Source organism: Thermobia domestica, chromosome 7 (genome assembly GCF_964235325.1).
Source record: "Thermobia domestica chromosome 7, izTheDome1.hap1.1, whole genome shotgun sequence".
In the NCBI taxonomy this organism is placed as follows: domain Eukaryota; kingdom Metazoa; phylum Arthropoda; class Insecta; order Zygentoma; family Lepismatidae; genus Thermobia; species Thermobia domestica.
In genome coordinates, this window is record NC_137460.1 from 154,727,249 (window position 1) to 154,754,619 (window position 27,371).

Sequence of the window (27,371 nt, forward strand, 5' to 3'; positions counted from 1 at the left end):
TATTATTAGTATTATTAAGAATATAATGTTTTTTATTATTATTATACATCAAATACTGTACATAAATAAATATATGTAAAATATTATTTTTTATTTTTGACTTCGCGACAACTACATTTTACCTAAGATATTTAATATGTGTTCCATGGGTGATAATCTCTTCGGTATTCTTAATTTTTATATCTGCTGCAAGGTAAGCTATAGATTTTCCTACTCTCATTATTTTGGCATCCACCACAATTGACTCGCCCTCTCGAACGGGCTTAAAATACCTGAAAAAGATAAAACTTGAATTGATTGCAGGTAAACACTTATAAAACTCACTAATCATTACTTTGTATATATTGTCTTCTCTGCTGCTATATAGGCTAGAGATGGTTATGAAAATAGTGGAAATACCTATTGTTTAAAGCCCCTAAGATGTGAGAGGTCGTAACACTGAAGATGGGTATACAGAGCTTAACTGTTGTTAGTGGTGTGTTAGACGATCGACTACAGCACGTCAGCATGGGGACGTATGTTGAGGAGGGCAGACAGTGGTGATGAAAAATAGAGCAGCTCTCTGAGTTTCTAACAAAGGGTGTTTGACACAAGTATGTCTAAGGTGACCGTATATTATATGTCTATACCTAGTGTCTAAGGTGGTGACAGCATATAGAACTCACGGCAAAACAATATCGGCGAAGTGTAACAGTGGATGAAAGAGAAGCCTTAGTGACAGGTATCACCTAGCATTGAAAAGGATTCTGAGCAAAAATTGTAGAGCAAGCAAAAAAAAAAAAAAAAAAAAAACTGACTGTGGAACTCAATCAGCTCTGAAAAAGCCTATTATGACAATCACAGTCCTACTAGTGTTGTAGAATTGAACATTCGCTGTTATGTTGCAATTTTCAAACTACTGATTGCCGTCAACCACTCTTTAGTATGATGAAAATGATGCCAATAACATGCAGAATGACGCGGCGATGATTAGCAACGCATAATATGGCCCTCTTTCACTTTATTTCGCATAACAGGCCTGGTAATTTATGGTGGATACTCAAAGCGCTCATGCTATGAACTTTTATCTTTTTTTCCTACTATGAAACATGGTAGTTTGATACTGTAGAAGACGTACAGACAAAATTAAGTGCACTAAACAGGCATTACATACATTATATGGCCAGAACCCTCATCTCATAGTTAATCCTATCTATTGCACGCGACGTATGTTATCATGAAATCTCAGCAGCTGTGTTTTCCTTACTAAAAATATCACACTTCCTTCTCTGTCTCATACATTCATTCCTGTTGCATCGAAAAAATTGATGATAAAGAATCTTTCTTTATTTCGTTACTTCCCAAATGGCTCGAGAAATGTATGTTACGAGCCATTGACCAGAATATTGATACAAATAATATGACTATTTTGGTTACAGATCCTAACAGCTACTTTATCACTTTAAACTAGAACACGGCAAAGACGGCTCTTGGGGAAGGGCACGCATTCTCTTTTAACGCTACGGAAGGGCCGTTCTCCATTAAAAATACGCAACACTTCACAACAGAAGAAGAAATTTATGAACGTTTAAAATACACAGAGATTTTTTTTTAAAAAAAGAAGACCTTCTTTGATATTAATCTGTATTTGGATACGTTTCAAAAACAGACAATTTAAGATTTGTTATACAAATGTAGGAACGTTTTCACATATGCTACAAATCATATACATCACTTTAGGGGCTATATTCATAAAATAAGGATTTCGAAAGCTACTGCATTTTACGATCGATCACCATCCATTCCTATCCATATCCGAGAGCAAGTGGATAAACAAATACAAGAACTTATTAATGCTATGATCATAAGACCCACAGACGGTAATAGCTTTAGTTCGTCACTGATTATTGTAAAGAAGCCAGGAAAAAACACTTTCGCATTGTTCTTAATCTCCAAAAGTGCAATAATTACACACTAAGTAGCTCTCCGTACCATTCCAATCTATAGAAGACGTTTTAAACTCTCTTAAAGGCAAAACTTTTATAACAACTTTAGATCTTTCTGCGAGCTATTTCTACATCACGATTCACCCTAAGAGCCGTAGGTACATGACCTTTGAGGCCAACCACATCAGGAAATCGTACGAATTTCTGAGGTGCGAGATGGGGCATCTTACGAGTGCCCAAGCCTTGAGTAGCTACGAGAATGATTTTGGAGGGAATACTAGACAGAATAACTTCTTTCGCTGATGACATTGTGTTAGGGAGTTATAATTTTCAACAGCAACTAGCAGATCTCGAACTCTTATTTCAGAAGCTGCGAAAAATGACTTTCGTGTTGCTCCTAAGAAGACGCATTTGTATTGCGAACAGATAAATGGTCTTGGGTATTTTTTCTGGCGATTCAATTAAAATTTCACCTAAAATAGCGAAGAAAATTCGAGACTAAAATCCTACTACAAAGAGAATTTTAAAGAGTTTCATTGACCTGTGTTCTTTCTTGAGGACGTATACAGGGTTTTCATAAAGTCTGGACGGATTTAATTTGCTTATAATTTTCATAAAAATGCTCATAATGAAATCAAATAAAGTGCAAACGGTAGCGGAAGGATTAAATTTTTAGTTGGCAACACTGTTACCGTATCAAAGATGGCGTCGGTGAAAGAGAAAGCGCAATGTGTTCTGTGGTACGCAGAGCTAAAATCACCAATTATGGTGTGTCGAAAGTTCACCAAAGAGTTCAAAAAGCCGGCACCGACTCAGAGTGCAATCCGAAAGTGGCATGCTAAGTTCTTGGAGACAGGAAGCGTCCTAGACCGTCCTCGAAGTGGGAGGCCGCCAACATCGCCTGCAACAGTGAGCAGGGTAAGGGAAAGCATCATTAACAGCCCACAGAAGTCGATTCCTAGTGGCGCCCAGTTGGAGGTGTGGCGGTGAATGAACTGAGCTGGTGCAGATTATAGGTAAAAATTTAATCCTTCCGCTACCGTTTGCACTTTATTTGATTTCAATATGAGCATTTTTATGTAAATTATAAGCGAATTAAATCCGTCCACACTTTATGAAAACCCTGTATTTAGGGCCTTACAATAAAAATAGAACCATTCCAACAATTGGCATCTCTTTATCCAAACTGTTAATGGACTAAAGAGCACGATATTCTTTTTGAAAAACTAAAGAATAACATTCTTCAGGGCCCCTTCTCTTTTTCACTTCGACGATTCCTGGCGTATAAAGTGATGCCAGGAAGATCCAAGCTGGAGAAATATTGGCTTATTATGATTCAAAATCTAATCAAGATATAGTAGCATACTGTAGCCTAGACTTACTAAATCTGGCCAAAAAGCTAGTATAAGGCAAAAAGAACTATTTGCACTAATATATACATTAAGCAAATTTTGGTGTTTTCTTCTGAATAGAAAATTCATCATTTATATAGACGCGAAATGCCTCTCGACTTTGAACACACAGCGAGACAAAGTTGGCAAATACACCCGTTATAAATTGTTTCTGGCAGACTACAATTTCGACATACATTATTTACCAGGCTCAAAACATTCCGCAGATAATAGTACATTAAGCAAAGAGGACACATTCAAAGTGAAGAAGATGATAACACAGACAACTTTAAAGAAAGCGAGGGTTATCACGGAACCCGAGGAGGGACGAACCATCTAGGAGTCATCTACAGAAGAGGACCGGGAGACGTGCAAATTATCAGTTGACCACAACACCTGTTCCTTGGGTCGCCCTGGATGAAGGAGTATCACCTTACCTAAATCCCTGGAGGCTGTCATAAGCTAATGGGATTCCAAACTATAACATAAAACCTCTAGGGGCTGCCACGAGCTTAGGAGGTTATCAATAATGCCATATCCTATAGTCACTACGGACAGTAGCGTACGCAGGAATTATTTCGGGAGGGATCCAAACTCAATATGAGGGTATTTTATATTAAAATTCATAAAAAAATTGACCTAAAATTAGGCTAAATTTACACAAAAGTCGAGAGGCATTTCGACATGTTCGGATCACCAGGACCCACCTCCTGCGTACGTCCCTGGCTACGGACGCCCTGAAGGCTGTCATGAGTTAAGGAGTTCCCGTGCAAAGTGTTTCTTTCCTGTACCTTTGCTTGAGATAAGGATAAACACTGAATTATTTTCCTTGTACTTTACAAAGAAGTTTTGTAGTTTTATAAAAAAAAAATATGGTGAGGGGTTAAATCCCGGATTATGATTCTCTCTAGCAAAAGACATTACTATATATTCAGGATGTTCATTTATTATGTAGCCAAAATTCACTGATGAAATCCTCATATCTAAACAATAAATTAGGGGAATTAATACACTGTCTATCTAAATAACCATGTTTAAAGAGTTGGATTTACGAGCGCATATGTTTTAAAGAGAGGGGACGAAGAGCGGAACCTATACCAAAGTTCCCTCTATAAAATTCGTTGTGCCGATACGTCTCAACTCTGAAACATTGTTATTTAGATAGACAGCGTACTAGTTTCTCTAATATGTTTTTAACCGCCGTTGATATCTCTCAGTTTTTGAGATAGGCAGACCCAGTTACAATTTTCTCGATTTCGGCATCCCGTAACTTTGAAACAATGTGTTTTTCGCCCTAGGTTGATATGGACTTTTTTATTGTTTAGGTGTAAGGATTTCACTAGTGGATTTTGGCTACTTAATAAATGAACACCCTCTCTCTATATATATATATAGGCGTGGATCCAAAGGGGCTATAGGGGCTATAGCCCCCCTTGACGCTCAGGTATACACTGGATAAAATGGGCCTTTATCCTGCTTTACACTGTATAAAGCGGCAAACAATGGTTTAGCCCCTCCCTTGATCATTTTCTGCATTTTCTGGATCCGCTACTTTATATATATACGAGGGCCATTGCAAAAGTCATGGCAACTATTTTTTCTCGAAAATGGTAACGAATAAAAAATTCTGAAATATGTAAATGGAAGGTAGGTAATATGTAAACATAACATGTAGGGAGATGGATGAAGACACGCACCACTATAAAGATATAGCACTAGAAAAAAAATATCGTTTCAAACATGTTTTACTGACAATTGCAGCAGTGCACAATACTACAGGGCAGGAACACCTATTTGTGACATCTTAGAATTCCTACCATCTTGTGGATTCTTGGGGAGACTCCTGATGCCATGGAATGCACGTAGTTTGTAATGTACTATTGTCTACAGTTACAATTGACAGAAACACTTTTGGAACGACAAAATTTTTATCGTGCTATATCTTTATGGTGGTTTGTGTGTTCATCCATCTCCCTACATGTAATGTTTACATATGAACCACCTTCCATTTACACATTTCAGAATTTTTTTTTCGTTACCATTTTCGAGAAAAAAATAATTGCCATGACTTTTGCAATGGTTCTCGTATATATGGATATGAATGGATATATATATATATATATATATATATATATATATATATATATATATATATATATATATATATATATATATATATATATATATATTTAGAATTTTCAATAGATACATTATGGCTGGTTTTAATATGCGTGACTGTGCCGATGATGACGAGATGAACTTTCTTAACTTTATAACGACACGCACTAGTGGAGTCATTCTTGATCTTCCACAAGCTAAACGGCCCATCTGAAACACCAAGCCTGGCATAGTCATCACTTCCACAAATATTGTTTCACATTGTACTCTAGAAATCCTTGATCAGCTGGGCAATGATCATACCCCATCTAGCTTCTTTATTAGGGATGGGCTCTTTATTAGGGATGAGAGCTAAAACTCGACTCGACTCGACAATCGAAGCGAATTCGAGTCGAGTCAAAGGTAATATTCTCGAGTTGAGTTCCAAGCCGAGTCACTGTTTTAAGGCCGAGTTTCGAGTCAAGTCAAGTTTTATAAATGACTCGCTCGTTTAGCACGTTTTAACACGTTTTGAAATCATTGCCTGATTAGACTGGAAAGCGAAAGGTATGGGAAATGTAAGCAGTAGGATGGAATATTTTTAGTGTTGCTCACGAGATGTGACACTGCTCGTATCTAGTCTCGTCTCGATTAACAACATGGCAACGGATTTTTATAACGAGACGGCCTCAAATATCGGGAGCACCAATATAAGTATATACTGTTGTCTTACCACCAAGGCTGAGACCTGCACGTTCGAAGTTTTAAGCCCAAGCAGAAGCCCGGTTCAACTGAGCGAACAGCTCGAGCCGGCTCAGTTGGGGTAAGCCATCAACTCGGTTGTTTCGATTCGAGCCGGCTAAGTTGGGTGAGCTGTTGGCTCAGCTTAATAGTGAATGGGCTGTGAGCCGAGCCGCTCTTGCCGTTGACAATCCTAAACTCGGGCCAAGCAGTTTTGAACATGTTTGGCCGGCACCCTATAACTTTTAACAACTTTTGGCTCGAGCCGGATACTTGCTCCTCCGGAACTCAAACCAAGTACCTCGTGAACGACTCCTAGACTTCACGACTACCGAGGTCAGCAGTCAACTAGTTTTTAGTATTCAGATACAAACCGCGTAACTTTCATGTTTGTACACGGAATTGTTATAATAAAATAATAATAATAATAATAATAATAATAATAATAATAATAATAATAATAATAATATATTGTTGTATTGTAGTATCATTGATAATAATTATATTGTCTATATAGGATACTTGAAGTAAGTACTTGAAACTACACACAGAATTTAGTTCGATTTGGCTCGACTCGATTCGAAATTCGAGTCGAGCTGAAGGAAATTTTTCGAGCCGAGTTCTCGAGTCAAGCTCAAAAATGTCTGTTTCGAGTCGAGTCTGGTTTTAATGAAAACCCTCTCGAACTCGCTCGTGTCCATCCCTATTCTTTATAAACCATACTTCGTTACCACCCATTAATCTTTATGATTACAAATGAGCTTGAGCTATGATAAGAGCTAAATAGAATCAATATCGTACACATATTTCACACCTCACTAATGCTTTTGTTGAATTCACCACAGGCGACAATTTATATCAGACTGTAGGTAGCATTATTTCTGCAATTCAGAAAGCCACCAACTTGTATATTCCAAACACACAATACTTTCCATATCAGGCTAAGCTTTCACCATAATATCTCACTATGATCAAACGTTCACGGCAGCTCTATCGACACTACATCTTCAATCATAAAGCAAAAGCATTCCAATATCACAAACAACTTCAACGTACAGTTCACAACTACATCAAAACATATGGACTTCGCTGCTGGTTCAAGACATGCAACAGTCTTTCTGAAACAGCCCATCCTACTAAATTCTGGACCAGCTTCAATTCATTGTGTAGGAAATTCCCTACTACAACTCACTTCATTTTATTGGGCGACACGCTTGTTTCTACCGATAGTGATAAAGCAAATGCCTTTGCAGGAATTTTGACTTTGGCATCTGACAATGTACCTCACGCTGTAGACAGGCTTAACACTTCATCACCGCAACTTCAACTGAATGATACTTATATTGTACCTATTAATACTGTTGTTTTCGCTCCCACCACCGTTCACGAAATCTCTCAAGTTCTTCATAATAAACGAAATACTGCACCTGGCCTAGATATCTTAGCGTATCGACCTTTTAAGGAATGTCCTATCTCGTTGTCGCTTCTTTTTGCGAATATTTATTGCGCACCCGCTTCTATCCTTTAGCTTGGAACAAATAAGATTTTAAGCTCCGCAGAATGTTACATCTAATAGGCTTATACAATTTAGTTCCACTTTCAGCTAAGATATTGGAGCGTATTCTGGTTAAACGATTACATCTTTTCATCTCCGATCACAGTTACTACCAGTCACACAAAGCAGGTTTTAGGCCACTCTTTCCTATCAGTGATGAGTTACTTCTACTCACAACATTCATTACTCAACATTACAATTCAGCTCATCGTTCTTGCTTAGTATTATCTCTTTTGGAGAAAGCACTCGACAAAGTCTGGCACCATGGGTTCATATAAAATTTTCTTAAATTTCAGCTCCCCATCTTCTACATTTACAATTTTGTTACAAGTCGTATCCCCTATATCCCAGTTTAAGGCAGTTTATCACATATCGTCTCTCTATTCTCTGGAGTGCCGCAAGGCTCGGCTTTATCTCTTTTACTATATCTTCTGTACGTAGCTGATATAGCATGACTGCCAAAAATGTACATCACTTCCAATATGTGGACGACATGGTCCTTCTAGCACTTGGAACAACTATTCAGCAGATCAACACTATCCTTCAGACTGCTATTGATATCTTTCACATCTCGCGTACTCCCTGAAGCCTTACTATCAATGCAGCAAACACCCAGGCCGTCGTTTTCTTATCACACAGACGAACTTTCAAAGACCACAGAAATCCATACCTCTCTCTGTACGTTGATCATGTGTATATTAAACTTTAATACCGCTACATATCTGAGAATTACATATGGCCGCTATCTTGCTTGGATACAACACCTACAAACTATTACTGCTTAAGCTTATGATAGAATCAATCTCTTGAAACGATTAACTGGTACCACCTGGGGCCTTAAAGCACGCACCATCCTAAACATCTACAAAGTCGATTTTACGACCTGTCCTCACTTACGTATTTACTGCTTCGATAGCTTTAAGTTCTACAATAACACCTAGTTCTATTTTAATTCTCGAACGGTACGCGTTCCGTATTAAGCTACTTAGGCATACACAGGATCTTTATTTTCAAATTGCCTTTCCGACTTCACAATGCAACATTGAAATACCGCAGCTAATATACATCGCCAGACGCTTCGAAACTCAGTATCTTTTACTTCATGATACAATCGTCTTTTATTACTTCATCCTATAGCTCACCGTTATTATTATCCATTATTTCGCTCCTCTTTTCATTATACTACTACACTTTACCACCATTAGTCCACACTTAACTCGTCATCACAGATTACATTATTCATAAATATTTTCCTCTCATTCACCCATCTTTTCCAACACAGTGATTACCTTTGTTTACTAACCTGGGATCAATTCATTTTTATTAATACCTAGAGTAGCACTAGTCTGAATATAAGCTCATTTGTCTAAATAATATCCACGTGTTGTCTTGTATATTGCACTTCGCCACATCATTCCCACCATTGCTATACTTGTAAATAATAAATCTCTTACTCTGCTAAGATTATTAGTATTCTTTGTTTACATTCCGCTGCATGATTACTTTTTACTTTTGTCTTTATAAATCTCATCCAATAAAGACGATCTTAAAGTTTCCATTTAAGAAATTATTTATGAATATTTTTGCTAATAAAATTTAAAAGTACTTAGCCCAACCCACCATAACTCTTCCCTAAGCTCCCGTCAAAGCTCGTTCCTAAAAGAGAGCGTTCCCTCTTTAAAAAGTGCACGCTTGAAATTATAGTATAGGTGTATCTTTCTGATACACAGGATTTTGATACCTTTGCCAAGTCACTGTTTTTAGAAAATGAAACGTTTCACTGAGCACTTGCAAATAAAATAGTTAATAGTGCCTCAATGCCCCGGCTTCACTATGCTAGTTAGGGTGTTACTCACAACACATGGTATATACAGAAATATCACCATGGCGCTGTTCAGATTTCCAATTCCTTCGTTCATTTACTTAGTTGTGTAACATCGTTGTGGTTTTATTTTCACATCGTTCAACACCGTCTCTGTATGGAAATCGGTAACACATCACTGGACCATTGGTGCTGAAATGATAAACTAAAGTGGTGTTCATAGTGGAACCACGGCCTGTATTAAAATTGAGTTGTTTTAACCTAATCAGTTTTTGCTGTATAGATATGACAAGACGACAATAATACTTGCATCATTGTTAACGATACAGTACTACCAAACTTCTGCCTCTGTGTAACTAAGGCCATTGTCGTGACAAGATCAACTAGTGTTGTACAGAAGCTACTATGAAGTGTTCCATACTGATTGATGTGCTCCTTTTCTACCGTAAGTTCCGCCACGCACTTGCCTCTGCTTGCATCCACAACATTCACCTGCAATGAAGAAATATATTAAAATTACATCCAGAGTATCCTACCAGACAATTATAACGGAACAAATCCAAGCACCTCCAAAGTAAAATAAACATCCTCCGCAAACATAATATGTATATACCAAATAAAACAAGGATGTAATGAAATAGAGGATGTCCCATACAACAAAATCGGGAAGCCATACGTCACAGTTTCGCCACTCTCACTGCCCGCTCCGCGCCACTGAGATCGCAATATTTCGAGTCAACAATGATGGCGGAAACGAGAGTAGCCAATCAGACGTGGATGCTCATAGGAAGCTCGGTTGTTTTTTGGTTTCACTGAGTTCATAGGATAAGGAAACGTATGGGCAGATCATCTATTTTATAACATTCTTGAATTTCTTTTTCTTTTCTTTCTTTCTTTCTTTCTTTTTTTCTTTTTTTTTTGTTTTGAAAGAGACAGTGGTAGTCTCATCAATTAATAGTTAAAGTTTTCCTAAAACTACTTTTTCAGTAATTTGAACTTAACATCGTTGATATCGATCAATCACTGAGGAATATCAGATCAATTTGTGTTTCTAAATTCTTAAGTAAAGATGATGACAAAGTTCAGCACAACGAAGAACGGTTTTAACATACAAATATAAATTATGTCCTTAACTTCTTTTAATCTGCGAAGCCTATTATAAATTGGATTCTTCAGCTATCTCCTCGGGCCTCATTCTGTACGAGTCTTCGCAACATTAACGAACCTCAAGAACGGAAAAACTGGAACAAGCAACTTTAAGTACTATACCGATCCTCGCTTACTAAAATAGAAATTTTGCGTTGCGTTGACACACATGAAATGAGGCCTCTTAATGCAAGAAGCTTTCTTCGAATTGAGAATTACAACTAAATTTGGTGAGTTTTTGAGTACCGTATTGTGTGTATCATAAAGATGCACCTCTTGAAGAGGAAGTGCAGCTGTTGGCTTATACACTAGTGATCAATTAACAGCTTGAAATACCAATAAATGTTCATACAAAGTAGCAAAACATCAAGAAATAGTAAATAATAATAATAATAATAATACAATGTTCTGCCATTAATGGCAGATTGAAAAACTTCTGTCGCTTTTTGTGGAGGCCTGTGTTCAATTGGCCCTCATTAAGTCATTTGAATAGGAATGGAGATAAGGCGAAGGTCAGTTGTTGGTGTGGGTATATCCAACATACTACCTGGTTGTAGCAGGTTAGTTACACCACGAACTTGCGTAAGGACAGAGTGAACATATGACCTCCACAGAGCGTAATAAGGGCGCATATGCTACACAAGTTCAAACTGGGATCAAACGCCGCTACAGCGGGGCGGAAAATATGTCAGGTCTTTGGTGAGGGTGTTGTGACTACGACAGTGCAGAGGGCATTTTCGCCGATCCCAAAAGATTCATACAATACATGGCTGAAGTAACACTCTTATTGGCCACGAACCGATGACGTCACAAAGTATCAAGTTCAACCCGCTACTATGCTTATTGCTTTCATTTTTGTGTATGAGTGTTTAAAAAAAAGAGAGGAGATTATCCATATTATTACTTGTGAAACACATTGCATTATAATTCTTGATTTATGTTCACTTTTTACGAGGTACAAATATATATTATCCTTAAATAAGTCTTCGTCCAAATAAAAGTTTTTAAAACACACCACAGGTGAATGTTATTACTGTCTACAATTTTAGCATTTGTATTAGATCACATATTAGCTGATGGTGCTCACCGTGAATACACTGGCTTTTGCAGAAATCGTGTACTTTGTAATGCAACACCTTTGATTTCAAATTTGCGTACAGAATTTGGGTTTCACTCACTTGATGATGCAAAATTAAAATCGTCTTGGCCTTGTTACTTTACCATGCACAAAAATGGTTCTCGAATTAACTTTATATTACACGCTCCAGTTCGTCTTCATTCGTATCCAAGAGTAGGTCTGGTTTAGAAGTATTTTGAGGCAAATAGCGTTGTAGTGTCGTTATAGATAAGCAGGGTCGTGCTGGGATACTAATGAGGGCGGTGGACAAGTCTACTAAAAGGGCGCCCATACAAACGGGAATATTTAGGGTGGTCCTTAATTTTCGATTTCTGAATTTCTTTGCTCCCAACCCCTAAATTGGTTCCATGTCGGACCAAATTAATCTGTGAAAAAAATGAGCTCAATCGAAGAATATTTAACCGACCCCCAAGCGACCTAAACATCTGAATGCATTTATAATGTATAGTATATGGCAAAAGTTTGTAATAAACTCTTGTAACTTAAAAATGGCTGGGGGAAAGGAATCATATCTTGGATAGAGGTTGTAGAAGTAGATCCATACCTGATACTGAGTAGTGACCGAGATGAGGCACATCTTTACGTCCACCATCTTGGATTCGGGTGCAAAATTTTAAATATAAGTGACCTCGTATGATATATCATTTTGAGGTAGCTTTTGACGACAAACAGACGTCTGCCTTTATTTTCCACTTATCTCTGTACATGTAATAATTATCAACTATGGAAAATAAAAGCTCCAGAGTAACAAAACTAATAGTCTGTGAGTTTATATCTCTGTACGGGTTGCAGATTTATAAGATTGTTGAATAGTTTCCCTTATTTAAATTAAACCATAAAGTAAAGAAAGAAATGCACATGCCCATCTACTTGGAAAGAAGATGTGAACTTTCAATGTAGGTTGAATATATTGAAAAACATTGTGGTGGTGAATGATGTTGCAGAGAAAGGTGTGAAACTGATACAAGAATACGGGAACATTTTAACAAAGGACGAAAAAGAGAAACAATACATATTGCAGATAGTCAGTGAACACAGAAAGTATCCAGATGCTACAAAAATTTGCTTAATAATACAGTAGAATTTGGCTAGTTATCCACAGCCTTCAGCTTTCTTCTATTATCATTTTAAACGGTATTAAGTAATTTCATTTCATATAAGTACTTTCAATATAAGCTGGTGAGTATTTCGACGGGATGTAATTATATAACAACATATATAATTATTTCCTTGTTACATGCATGTAATAGTTTATTAATATTTCAGTAACCTATAAAGAAAAAAAATTGAAAGATAATAAACTATTATTTCAAAGCTAAAAAGAATTAAATGCCCAGAGATAAGTTGAAAATAAAGGAAGATATGTTTTTATAATGAAAATTTGCCCAAAAATGATGTCACAAAACATCATTTCCATTTAAAATTTTGGGTCCGAATACAAAATTGCGGACTTCAAAATGGCCGCCATCATGCTATTTCTCAGGGTCAGATGTGGATTACTTCCAATTCCTGTATCCCTTTCCCTTCAGCCGCTTTAAAGTAAGAAGGGATTATTTCAGACTTTTCCTATATAATAACATATTGAATATGCATTCAAACTTTAGGTCGCTTGGAGGTGGGTTAATATTCTTCGATTGAGCCCATTTTTTTCACGGATAAATTGGGTCCGACATGGAACCAATTTAGGGGTTGGGAGTACAGAAATTCGGAAAAAAATTTCGCCATGTAATTGAGGACCACCCTAATATATATATATTAATTTTTTGCTTGCTTTGCTGTATGTAAAGTATGTGGAGATATGGATCAGAATGTGCCCTAATTATTTAAATAAAGAAAAAACTGGCACAGACATATGACTTCGATGTGTCTGAATTAAATGATTGGGATATAGGGCTGCCCGTAAAATTTGTGTATCGCAACGCAAAATATGCAGATAGCAATTATAACTACTGTGCCAATTACCACAAATTAAATACAACTTTTGAGTCGCGTAGACGCAAACTAGGGAATGAGGATCATGCGCTACCAAAGAATACACTGGAAAATGAAATATAACAGAAATTAAAAGAAGATGAGAATCGATACAAATGTAGAGGTTGAATAGGACATATCCGATCTTCGCCAAGTTTTTCTTGACCAAACGCTAAAAGTATTTATAAGTCCATAGGTGTCTGTTATGTGCAATTAATACATTCAAATTCATGAACGACGATGAACTGAAGGGTACGAGGATACGGTTGCAAGTAGCAACTGTAGTCATAATAACCCCATGCTGTAAACGTAGCCAACACCTAGTAGCCCACTTGCCGGTAAACGTCGAACGTCGATATAGCGACGCGTCGAAGGATTGCCGCTGGTGGCAGGGTTTCGTCGAGTCGAATCAGATATCTGGAGTCGGGGTATTGAACTTACCACTGCGTAGCAGCGAGGACTTCATTTTGGTCCGCATTCCTTCGATTCGACGCGGAGAATCGCGAAGGGACCAACACGAACTATCGTCACTAATGTGCATGCGGTTATTATTACTCAGTATATTATTTTTTCCTGATGAATTGTTCCTAAAGTGAGCTCCGGGGATCAAGAGTAACCCCTGCCTCTACATCATAAAGTGAAAGATTTTGAGATGAATGCATATAATTATATGAATTTAGCTGGCAACTGTCGCCAATCATTAGAAAGTGAATATGGGAGAACTATGAAATAAATTAAATAGACGCCTGTCATTTTGTTATAAAATTACATGGCGAAAGCATTTTGTCTGACTCCAAAAGATTATCGTCGAATATACATGGGTAAAGAAGCACCTTGATTGACCAAATTAAAAAGACCTCAACGATTTATCCCTCTACAAGCGAGGTTTCCTTCATCTCCTCCGTGGCGATGTCGGAAGAATATGGGCCTAGTAATCGTAAGTTTGGTGGTTCTCGCCCACTACGGGGTCCTTCTTTTTTTTAGTAATTTTTTGAGTGTTTTTTAGACTCACCTTAATGTAAACAAATCACACATATAAACGATTTAACATATTTTGGGAGAGTAATTTTGTGGTTCATTAGCCTTTCGTCGCATCTCTGTCACTGGTGGACCGCTGGTGGTATAATTTTCAACACGGAAGTGTTGCCACCACGGATAGTCACTGCTGCTCACCAATTTTTGGCGAGAGGTCGCTATTTGCCCATCAGTGGTCCACCGACGCTTACAGCATGGGAAATATAGTTCAACTGAAGAACAATGAAAATAGTGGGGAAATTAGAAATAACCAAAACTGAATAGTTTACATCGCTCATTTCGAAATACAGTTAGCAACTTAAACTTACAAGAATGATAAAAATTAGTGAAATTTGGCATTATAATAAACATAGTTTGGGGGGAAAGCGAACATCCCCGGTAGGGATACTTCAATTGATTTCTTTGGGGGGAACAAAATGTGCTTGAGGGGGAAAATCCCCCTCATCGCCCCCGGTATTTTGCACCCTGAGTAAGACTGTACAGTGAGCCACATAAATTCTTAAAGTACAAAGTTCGTGAGTTAGGCAATCCAACTAACGCCAGCTCCAAGATTAATTACGCCTGTAAGACCAGTTAGAACAGCAGAATGAAGTTGCCCCCACCTGTTAAAAGAACAAATTGTAAAGAGTGTTATTGTACAGGAGTGAGGCAAAACGTTGGCTGACTAAATGACAAAAGGCAGTCTTTGCATACTTTTTACTCACAGCACACAGCACAGTACCAGAAAAATAATACAAGGACACCAAGGGCGCCGATGAGAAAATAACAGTTGGGGGACTTAAATAATCTTATAATTAACTCAAATGAGGGATTATATAAACAACTTAACTTCCTTCAGATGACTATACATATATGCATATCAAATACGCACGGATAGATTATGCGGTATATGTAACTTATTAGGTTACTTTTTAAGTAAACACAAAGACTTGCACTGAGTTTTGAAACTATTAACAGTAGTTCTACCTGCAAATCTATTAAGTATGGATAGATCATTCTGGGGAAGAAAATAGTCCCTAATGAAAATTTTGGGCTACTAACAGAACCGGAGCTCCTAGGTTCCGGCGCTACTGATTGATACGTAATGTTACTTCGAAAGAAGATCTTGTCCGATTTCATTATTCGTTAAATGACAATGCTAAATATTAGTATGCAGTAATTTATTTGTAAATATTAAAGATGCAAAATTCGATAACACTAAAACAAGTTGGAGAACTTATCCATACTAAGCGTATTTTCCCTTAGGTTGCAAATATAACTGAGGGTTCCTGATTTGTATAAAATTTGTGAAAATTTACACAGTGAGACACAAGAAGAAAAGAGGAGAATATAGTATCAATAAACAACAATTTATAAATGCACGAAATTAACGGTTAATATCAAATATAGAACCATTAACAGAATTAACTCTGTAACTGTTTTCTCCATTCATTTTTCTTCCTTTATTTTCAGAATTACATCATTACTGAATTTCTCCGCTGGAGATTATCTTTCATTTAGTAACATCAAACTGGAGCTCAGCCTTGTAAATGAAACATTTTAAAAAGTATAAATGGCGAAGGGTAGAATCGAACGTGGATTGCCGGATTAGGAAACCACAACGCTAACCACTTTTTTAAAAAAAAAAACAACTTCCTGACTATTTTAACCACTTCTCAGGACTTCAAGACACGACACGAACACAGAAACATCAAGGACAGTTCAAATTCCACGCTTGCACTTCAGAGGGACTCGAACCCCCAATGGGCTTCACCTCACGATCATCAGCCTAACGCCTCAGACCGCTCGGCTACACCCACCGGCTACCACTCGTCTAAAGCGTTACTTCTTCCGGTTCGCCTAAATAAAGAGCCTTTTCTGTACACACAGTAGCTTGTTAATAATCAAATTGATTGGCAAAACACAGGAATATGTAATTGGGGACTCGGAGGGCATTATGTTTCTGTATTCACTAAATTATAAATATTACAGATTTTTAAAAAAAATAAAATACAAAACTCCTTTATTTTGAATGAAATACGGCGCGTATATTATACTCGTAAACAAATTAAAGACGAAACAATTACTGCGAATCGAATCGAATCCACTAACGACCAGTACTTTTTTACTTTAGAATTTTTACTGGCGAATAATCGGCGATTACATACGTTTTATTATTCAGATATTTGAATACTCGGATGTTTCAATACTTGAAATCTTCAGGAATAATAATAGTAATAATAATATTAATAATAAACTAATAATTAGTATTATCTCATAGAAGATTTTAAATTAGGAGTTTATTAATCGCTCAGGTCATAACATCGCAATCAGAAATATTGCCCACAAGAAGAGGAATTTCTCATCTCGTTCCTGAAACAAAACAGACAAATTGAGACGAGAATTAACATTTTATATTCAAGACGGGAGAAAGCTAACTCAAATTATGGTCTTGCTTTGGAAATGGGAATCGAGACGAGACGAAAAGTATTGTAAACATTTCTCGTTTTATCTCGATTTTCGAAATAATGTATGCCCATTCTTCAAGTAAAAATTGCTATGTGGACTGAATCTTATACGGTAATTTGTTATTTTGTATTTCGGAGTTCATTACATTTATTATGGTCTGTGTAGGTAATTTTTGTAGCAAAGCTTTTATAATTATTTCTACATATCCTAAAAGTTAGATTATTATATGCCTTACTCTTCAGTGATATTCAGTTATTTTTATTACAGCTATTTTCCTCAAACCGTACAGTAGAATCCTTCCTACACGAAACTTTAGTGGAACGCTTTCTTTTAAAATTTTGGTGGTTGCAGATGTGTGCCCTGCCGGTCCAGACACCCTCCCGAAATCCTGACTTATCTGTAAGTTTTCCCTAATGTTAGGACAACTTTAAAAATTTTAATACCATTATTATTATTATTATTATTATTATTATTATTATTATTATTATTATTATTATTATTATTATTACTGAAGATTTAAGACCTCAATATTACGTCCTATTACAATTTAAGTAAGCATACTGAAGTTAATAAGAAAAGAAAATGAAAGGATAAGAGATACTTTCAAAGGATTAGTGTCCGAAAGGAAACGAGGGGGGAGAAAGAAGGTGTCAGCTCCTGGACAATATTAATATCGAAACTTAGGATGCCTAAACATAAACTAAGTAGGATTTGTCTTCATCACGATACATAGTGACAAGCTTTCTTTGGATAAAAGACTTTGGATTATGTATGCCTTATAACAAAATATTTTAACAAAATATACATATGAATATAAAAAAGAATAGTTCCTTTTTAAAAATTTTGGTTGAACGGATATATGAAACGTGTTGGAAATGGCGAACGAAAATAGTATTACTATTTCTAGCCGCAGGACTAACAGTGGAAGACGTTCGAAATAATTGCTAGGAAACAATATCGTTTCAGACACTTTTATTACTCATACTAGGTCCTAAGCGTGATCCTTATGTATGCATGAATTGTTTGCTAAAGACGTTACGTTTTCACACAGTACGAATCAAGGTTGTAGACAGACATGTGACGTCATATTGCTAGTATTTCCCCTGTGAAGAAAGCCGTCTCCACTCTCACTTGTAAGACCGAAAGGAATTGAGTATTATTCATTTTATTACACATCAAAAGTATGAATATTGTAGTTTATAAAATATATACCCTACTTACCGTTGCGAAAATTCAACCCGGGACCCCTGAATTACGAAACGAATACTCACGGCATTACGTTAAGACTGCTCTGTTAAGAAAGAGTCAAAAAACACTCATGTTAGTAGCAAATTGTACACGTTTACGATAAGGATGAAACACACAGATTTAGGTCATTATAAAATACTATAGTCGAGAGACTTCAAATTTAAATTAGGAACCGAAAATAGGCATACAAACACTTAAGGACATAAAGGAGAAACTGGTTTTGAGAGCAATTCGAATCCTTAACTGGAACCTGGTGCCTCAAACCATTTTCTTTTCTAATTCATCGATAGTATCTCCGTAAGTGTCCTTGCCCCTATTATACTTAGTAATACTTCTTTCACAGTTATTTATAGTAACCTTGAAAGACAGGGACATGAACACAGATACATCGAGGACATACAATTCCAAAGGATCTCCCACCGGGAATTGAACACGGTATCACGATGAACTATTTGAATCAGTGATGGGGTGGGTCAATGAAAATTTGACGTACCACCCATCGTGACCTACGACCCACCATGACCCATTACCAACCGTGACCCGCCATGACCCACTCCATTCCGCCACCAAACACGGCCCACTCGGACCCACCACCCACTATGACCAACTCTGACTCACCACCCATCATGACCCGCTCCGACCCACCACCTATCAAAACACATCGCTATCAACTGTGACGCATGATCCATAGCCTCCTCTCTACTGACTAAAGTGTTTACACCTGTAATAAAGAAACCAGGTTGTGAGATTCTAACTATCGGAGTTTGAATTTTTACGGTCACTCGCTCAAGCACCGATCTGTTACAATAACGGTGGATCTGAACTTTACGGTATAAAATGGTAAAGTGTTTGTCATGGGCCAAATTTCGATGAATTTCAATTAAATTATCATGGTATAATTATTTTCTTGTTAAATTATTGATACTTTTCAGTGGAAAAAGGCATGAAATTTGAAAGTCCCAAATCAAGGTAAGAAGGCCAACGTACAGTCCAAACGTAAAATTTCCGTGTAATTAAGCGTACATTACAAATTTTATATCTATTTTTCTCATAACTTTATTGCTTGATTGCCTTGTGCCGTAAGCACTCCATATAATAAACATAATCTTCAGGAATTATTGTAGTAACACGTAGATATTATTATAATATAGTTTATATTATAGTATTATATTATAGTAGCAATTATTATAGTAGAGTTTCTCTACACGAATCCATAGTATAAGTAGTAGTAGTAGTAGTAGTAAGAACGGGTCAGAATATCAACAGAGCTCGTTTTGTTCCAGCTTGACTGCATGATTTTAATTTAATCTCAGCTGCTTCTTCAATTTTCTTCTTTAATTCTAATAAAGTGACCATTTTCTTCTATTACTCTCATACACAATACAGCAGAAAGTTTGGACAGTTGCAAACTGCTACCAATGAGAAGTGTTTTTTAGTTCCTGTGGCTAGGGTCGAGGATGAAAAAATAGTATTCGGAAAATATTGTCTATAATGCAGTCATTAAAGTGGATCGGTAGGTCAGAGTGGGTCGGTTGATCGCAGTGGGTCATGATGGATGGTGGTTTGCAGTGGGTACATGCTGTTGATCCTCGACCCACGGATCCACTCAGAAAACTGGATCGACTTTACCCACTGACCCACCGACCCACTTTAATTCTGATCTGAGGGTGGGATATTTGGTTCGTTGCCAAGGCAAGTAAGATTGAAGTGGACAACATCGTGCTCGTGGGTTTTCTCGGGACACTCCAATTCCCTCACACTTTCTCCTTCCACTAATTCGTTCATCAGAATTCATTTGCTTTAATCATGGTCACCCTTAACCTAATAGGCATAATTCGTGGGACATTAAACGCAAAAATCACAAAATTTCAAAAGTGCTAATAACAGTATGTCAGAAGAGCCTAAAGACATGAAGTGTTGCAACTAAACTTTGTGTAAGAGCATTACGCAAAAAATAAACGAATCCTTTATTTTCTGCGAAAGAACGGTTTTAGGGGACAAAAGCTCAAACGCGAAATTTTGAAATTTGACGCCCGAAAATCAAAAAGTGGACCGAAGCGAACGAAAATTTGTATAGATATTGTAAACCTTAAATGAGGAAATATGAAACACACATTTTCCTGAAAAAAAAACGGGTAATGATGGGGGTAGGTCGTAGTACAAACGGTCGAAGCGGGTAATGATAAATGGTGGGTCCAATCGGGTCATGGTGGGTGGTGGGTCGAAGTGAGTGCTGTTTTATTGTGTATCGTAGGTCACGATAGCTGGTGGTCCATGGTAGGTACAGGTTCACGATTGGTGGTGGGTCAAGTTTACATTTACCCACTCCATCACTGAGTCAGATAGATCAGTGCTCGCGGTCCCATGTTCAATTAGCGGTGTGAGATCCTTTGAAATTGTATATGTCCTCGATGTATCTGTGTTTATGTCGCTGTCGTTCAAGGTTACTGCAAATAACTGTAAAGCGAGTATTACTAATTATAATAGAGACAAGTTACGGTGATTTTTCGGTGAATTAGAAATAAAAGTGGTCTGAGGCACGAGGTTCCAGTTAAAGGTTCGAATTACTCTTAAAACCACTTTCTCCTTCATGCCTTTGCGTGTTTGTATGTCTATTTTTGCTTTCGAATTTAAATTTCAAGTCCCTCGACTATGGTATTTTATTTATGACCAAAATCAGTGTGTTACGTAATCGTAAACGTGTAAAATTTGCTACTAACATGAGTGCTTTTTGACTTACTTAACAGAGCAGTCTTAACGTAATGCCGTGAGTATTCGTTTCGTAATTCAGGGGTCCCGGGTTGAATTTTCGCAACGGTAAGTAGGGTATATATTTTATAAACTACAATATTCATACTTTTGATGTGTAATAAAATGAATAATACTCAATTCCTTTCGGTCTTACAAGTGAGAGTGGAGACGGCTTTCTTCACAGGGGAAATACTAGCAATATGACGTCACATGTCTGTCTACAACCTTGATTCGTACTGTGTGAAAACGTAACGTCTTTAGCAAACAATTCATGCATACATAAGGATCACGCTTAGGACCTAGTATGAGTAATAAAAGTGTCTGAAACGATATTGTTTCCTAGCAATTATTTCGAACGTCTTCCACTGTTAGTCCTGCGGCTAGAAATAGTAATACTATTTTCGTTCGCCATTTCCAACACGTTTCATATATCCGTTCAACCAAAATTTTTAAAAAGGAACTGTTCCTTTTTATATTCATATGTATATTTTGTTAAAATATTTTGTTATAAGGCATACATAATCCAAAGTCTTTTATCCAAAGAAAGCTTGTCACTATGTATCGTGATGAAGACAAATCCTACTTAGTTTATGTTTAGGCATCCTAAGTTTCGATATTAATATTGTCCAGGAGCTGACACCTTCTTTCTCCCCCCTCGTTTCCTTTCGGACACTAATCCTTTGAAAGTATCTCTTATCCTTTCATTTTCTTTTCTTATTAACTTCAGTATGCTTACTTAAATTGTAATACGACTTAATATTGAGGTCTTAAATCTTCACTATGATTATTATTATTATTAATAATGGTATTAAAATGTTTAAAACTGTCCTAACATTAGGCAAAACTTACAGATAAGTCAGGATTTCGAGAGGGTGTCCGAACCTCCAGGGCACACCTGTGCAACTACCAAATGTTAAACGAAAGCGTTCCACTAAAGTTCTGTGTAGGAAGGATTCTACTGTACGGTTTGAAAAAAATAATTGTAATAAAAGTAACTGAATATTACTGAAGAGTAAGGCATATAATAATCTAACTTTTAGGATATGTAGAAATAATTATAAAAGCTTTGCTACAAAAATACCTACACAGACCATAATAAATGTAATGAACTCCGAAATACAAAATAACAAAATATCGTATAAGATTCTGTCCACATAGCAATTGTTACTTAAAGAATGGACATACACTATTTCGAGAATCGAGATAAAACGGGAAATGTTTACGATACTTTTCGTCTCGTCTCGATTCCCATCCCTAAAGCGAGACCATAATTTGAGTTGGCTTTGTTCCGTTTTGAATATAAAATGTTAATTCTCGTTCAATTTTGTTTCTTTTGTTTTAGAAACGAGATGAGAAATTCCTCTTCTCATGAGCAACACTAAACAACACCGAAATATTCTTGCTAAATCTTACATTTCTGGTTGTATTGTTATACCCTGATCGATAATAAGCTCCTAACTTTTCATCTTCTACGAAATAATAATCATTATTATTTCTATTATTATTCCTGAGGATATGATAATTCAAGTATTGAAACATCCTTGTATTCAAATATCTGATAACAAAACGTGTGTCACCGACGATCAATCGCCACCAAAAATTCTAAAGTAAAAAAGTATTGGTCGTTCGTGGATCCCATTCGATTCGATTAGCTTCAGATTACTGGTCTAGCGCCTTGAACAGTGAACCACGATTACTACGCAGTAATTGATTCCCCTTTAATTTGTTTAAGAGTACAATATACGCGCCGTATTTCATTCAAAACAAAGGAGATTTTTATTTTGTTTTTAAAAATCTGTAATGATAATATAGTGAATACAGTGATATAATGCCCTCTGAGTTTTCAATTACATATTCCTATATTTTGTCCATCAAATTGGCTATTAACAAGCTACTGTGTTGAGCGAACCGAAAAGGCTCTTTATTTAGGCGAGCCGGAAGAAGTAACGCTTTAGACGAGTGGTTAGCGTTGTGGTTTCCTAATCCGGCAATCCGCGTTCGATTCTAACCTTCGCCATTTATACTTTTTAAAATGTTTCATTTACAAGGCTGAGCTCCAGTTCTATGTTACTAAATGAAAGATAATCTCCAGTGGAGAAATTCAGTAATGATGTAATCCTGGAAATAAAGGGGTAAAATGAATGGAGAAAACGAGTTACAGAGTTAATTCTGTTAATGGTTCTATATTTGATATTAACCGTTAATTTCGTGCATTTATAAATTGTTGTTTATTGACACTATATTCTCCTCTTTTCTCCTTGTGTCTCAATGTGTAAAATTTCACAAATTTTATACAAATCAGGAACCCCCAGTTATATTTGCAACCCAAGGGAAAATATGCTTAGTATGGATAAGTTTTGCATAAGGATACGAATTTTGCATTTTTAATATTTACAAATAAATTACTGCATACCAATATTTAGCATTTTCAAAAGTCATTTAACTAATAATGAAATCCGTCAAGTTCTTTCGAAGTAACATTATATGAATCAGTAGCGCCGGAACCTAGGAGCTCCGGCTCTGTTAGAGCCCCAAAATTTTCTATAGGGGCAGGGTTTTTCCCTGAACGATCCGTCCATACTTAATTGATTTGCAGGTAGGACTACTGTTAATAGTTTCAAAATTCAGCTTAAGTTTTTGTGTTTACTTAAAAAGTAACCTAATACATATACCGCATATACCTAATACATTACATATCCGTACGCATTTGATACGCATGTACGTATAGTCATATGATGTAAGTTAACTTGTTTATATAATCCCCCATTTGAGTTAATTATAAGATTATTTAAGTCCCCCGACTGTTATCTTCTCATTGGCGCCCTTGATGTCCGTATATTTTTTCTGGTATTGTGCTGTGTACTGTAAGTAAAAGTATGCAAAGACTGCCTTTTGTCATTTCGTCAGCCAGCGTTTTCCCTCCTCCTACACAAGAACACTCTTTACAATTTGTTCTTTTAACAGGTGGGGCAACTTCATTCTGCTGTTCTAGCTGGTCTACCAGGCGTAATTAATCTTGCAGCAGGCGTTAGTTGGGTTGCATAACTCACGATCTTTGTAGCTCAAGAATTTATGTGGCCGGCTTTACACAATCAAACATTTCAAAGTATGATATACAGTCGATAGCGTGTGGGCTAGGTGAACGAAACGATGGCTGTAACGAGACGTTCCCGTCTGGTAAGCGGATTTGGATATACAGACGCGAATTAATGCTGAATCGTTTCTTTCATGCGTAAACTGACGTAAATGTCTAAAAAGAAAACAGCCCTCATTTGCTGAGGGTTTTAAATCGAACTCAGAGCACCACCTTCAAATGCAAGAAAAAATATCACTTAATGTAGTATAAGCATGCTTCACAATTTTTTCGATTCTTTCGATCTAGGCGAAGTGTAAAATCCGCGTTTCATCTCCACTCTTACCTCGTACTTCTTGTCTACTTCATGACACAAATGGCCTGATGGCGTACAGCGGTTGCGGCCGTCAAATGATCAAATTTTGCGAACTTTATTATAGCTTATATGCAATATGGCAAAGAAGGTTTAACAGAATTTTAATTTATACCATCAGATATTTCACCTTGAAATTCACGAGTGTCTTAGAAACTGTTTCTTGGGATGTAAGATGCATTGGGAGGTGCAGATTCACTTCACTTCACAAGGATTGCCCATTACGACTATAAATACGTGTCCGAACGTATACCGTAAAAACGACTGTGCAAGAAACACAAACCAACTTGTGCTAGGTGGCCACTAAAGGTAAGAATGCTATATAACCGGGTCAGGGCAGGAGATCCCGCGCGGGGTGCGTGTATAAGGACCAGACACATCAGCGACTGAGGGTATGAGCATAAAAGACTATATTGCAACAAACGCCAGATATCGCAATCGTTATTTTAACCCTATAATTGATTAACACTAGGGTAACTCTTTACTTTAGCAAGGCTGTGATTTCCTGTCAGTACATAGCAGTGACCAGCGAGCGTCAGCGAGTGGAGGCGAGTTAGAACACCGCAACACATCTTGTTTTCTGTCTTTCCTTCTTGGGAACTGCAACTGTAACTGTGGGAAGCGGTGAATTGGTTATTGTCACCGCCTTGCCTAAAGTAAAGACTTGTCAACACTAGTAGCTTTACATTTATCAAAATACTAGTTTACTACAATGTGCAGAAATAATCCGATAGTGGAAACGAATAACATGAACAATCCTCTTTCATAGTATATATTCACTTATTTTAATCGTAAAATTCCTATTTTTATGAAGGACCATTCTTAAGGAGTACCAATTTATTAATTAAATTTAAAAAAAATCTATTACCTTGAAAGTCGAAGAGGGTTAAGTTTAGAGTTCCCTCTCCGATTTTTATAAAAATTAGGAAAATTTACAGGAGAAATGCGGCATGAAATCATGATTTGGAGACCTTATGTCATATTTAGGTGTGTAAGTTTGGCAGTAAAGTTATGTTTAATGCGAGAAAAGATATGAGGAGTAGGAACTATTTGCAAGTCGCGGAAGGTTTCGATGATTTACCAGCATGATAGTCGTAAAGGATGGCGTATCGGTGCGTTAAGTTTGGTAGCAGCATGATAGTCGTAAAAGATGACGTATCGGTGTGTTAAATTTGGTATTTCCTCATTGAGTTTCACATATTTGTATAAGAATCATGAACAGAATCTATTAAATTTTTATGTGAATCACGAATTACTGAATTTAAGTGATATTTAAAGCTTCTATGAGAACCTTCCAGTCACTGTTCTAGTATAACTAAAGTCTTACCTGGTAACCTAACCTAACCTAAACTAATCTAACCTAGCCTAACATTTTTTAATGTTTTGACTACGTTTTAGTAGATTTGAAACTGGGGGGGGGGACTCTAAACTTAAGCCAAATTTTGTAGATTCTCTTCATTATTCTTATATAATTCTGTAAAACTCAATGTGGAAATATCACATTCAACGCACCGATTCGCCATCCTATATGACCACAATGCGGCTGAATCACCCAAAACTTCCGCATGGGCTTAAGTTTAGAGTTACCCCTCCAGTTTCAAACGTACAAAAAAGCATTTAAAACATTAAACATGTAGATTCTGTGAGAACTGATTTCAGTCACTGTCCTAGTCTAACTAAAGTCTTACCAGGTAACCTAACCTAACTTAAACTAACCAAACCTAAACTAAACTAACTTAACCTATCCTAAACTAGGGTTAAATTCCAAAGTTGGGCGTCCGTTTCCAGCAAAATTTTTAAAATTTACAGGAAAGATATGGATAATTTGATCGTTTGTGTCCTTGATAATATATAAGAGTCTCGAAAAATCTGTTGTTATATATAAGCGGTTACAAACATGGGACTATACGGCGAGCGGAGGGAATTACTTGGCGCAAGGAAACTGAACAGTTGCATTGTGGGAAGGAAACGAGCATTTATGTTATCAACATGGCGAATGTGCAAGGGCAATGAACTAACAGATTTAACATTTGTGAAGCAATACGTTGATAACGAGCAAAATCTTTTAAAAGTTTGTGAAGAGCACGGATTAATTAACCTAATAACAAATTGCAGAAAGTGTGGAAAGGAGATAACAGCGAAAAAACGTGGCGAAAGCGGACGCCCAACTTCGGAATAAATGCCCTGAACTAACCTTACCTAACAATATTTAATGTTTTAATTGCTTTTTTGTACGTTTGGAACTTGAGGGGTAACTCTAAACTTAAGCCAAAAATTGTGAACGGTCCGATACTGTAAGCAATTGTCGGGTTGGATCTCCAGCACACTCATATGTTTCAACTTTTCAGAAATTCACTGTAATTTCATTTATAATAAGTTAGGTACTTAGTAAAATCGATTGTTGCCTCCTCCTTTCCAATAAATATATAAACACTACCTTTGCAAGTACTCTGTCAAAACCTTTCCCTTCAACAGTTTGCTTCCATACACTTCTTATTAAACTAAGAATATTCTTACTGTTTGTCATTGCGGTTATGATGTATTAGTATATCTAATAATATATTGTTGGTTTCAGAAATTCATAACGATTACCACACAAAATAAACTAATTTGCTATTACTTCATAGTATGACACGTAGACTTTTATCTTTTTCTCT

The 27,371-nt window shown here is 36.7% G+C and overlaps 1 protein-coding gene across 1 annotated transcript; it reads right to left on the reverse strand.

The window, feature by feature from the left end:
* Window positions 1–27,371, reverse strand: LOC145688958 (acyl-coenzyme A thioesterase 13-like). Its single transcript, XM_081763119.1, has 3 exons — window positions 27,152–27,371; window positions 9,842–10,023; window positions 1–272 (listed from the first exon to the last, which is right to left on the reverse strand). The coding sequence occupies exons 1-3, from the start codon at window positions 27,239–27,241 to the stop codon at window positions 119–121; spliced, it is 426 nt and encodes a 141-aa protein (XP_081619245.1). The 5' UTR covers window positions 27,242–27,371; the 3' UTR covers window positions 1–118.

Bases quoted from the DNA above. Each gene is read 5' to 3' on its own strand.
- LOC145688958 (XM_081763119.1), bottom strand. From the start codon at position 27,241: ATGACAAACAGTAAGAATATTCTTAGTTTAATAAGAAGTGTATGGAAG. The intron at 10,024-27,151 runs GTAGTGTTTATA...TCTTCATTGCAG, and splicing joins TTGACAGAGTACTTGCAAAG to GTGAATGTTGTGGATGCAAG. The intron at 273-9,841 runs GCAAGTATTATT...TATCTTTTTCAG, and splicing joins ACTGTATCGTTAACAATGAT to GTATTTTAAGCCCGTTCGAG.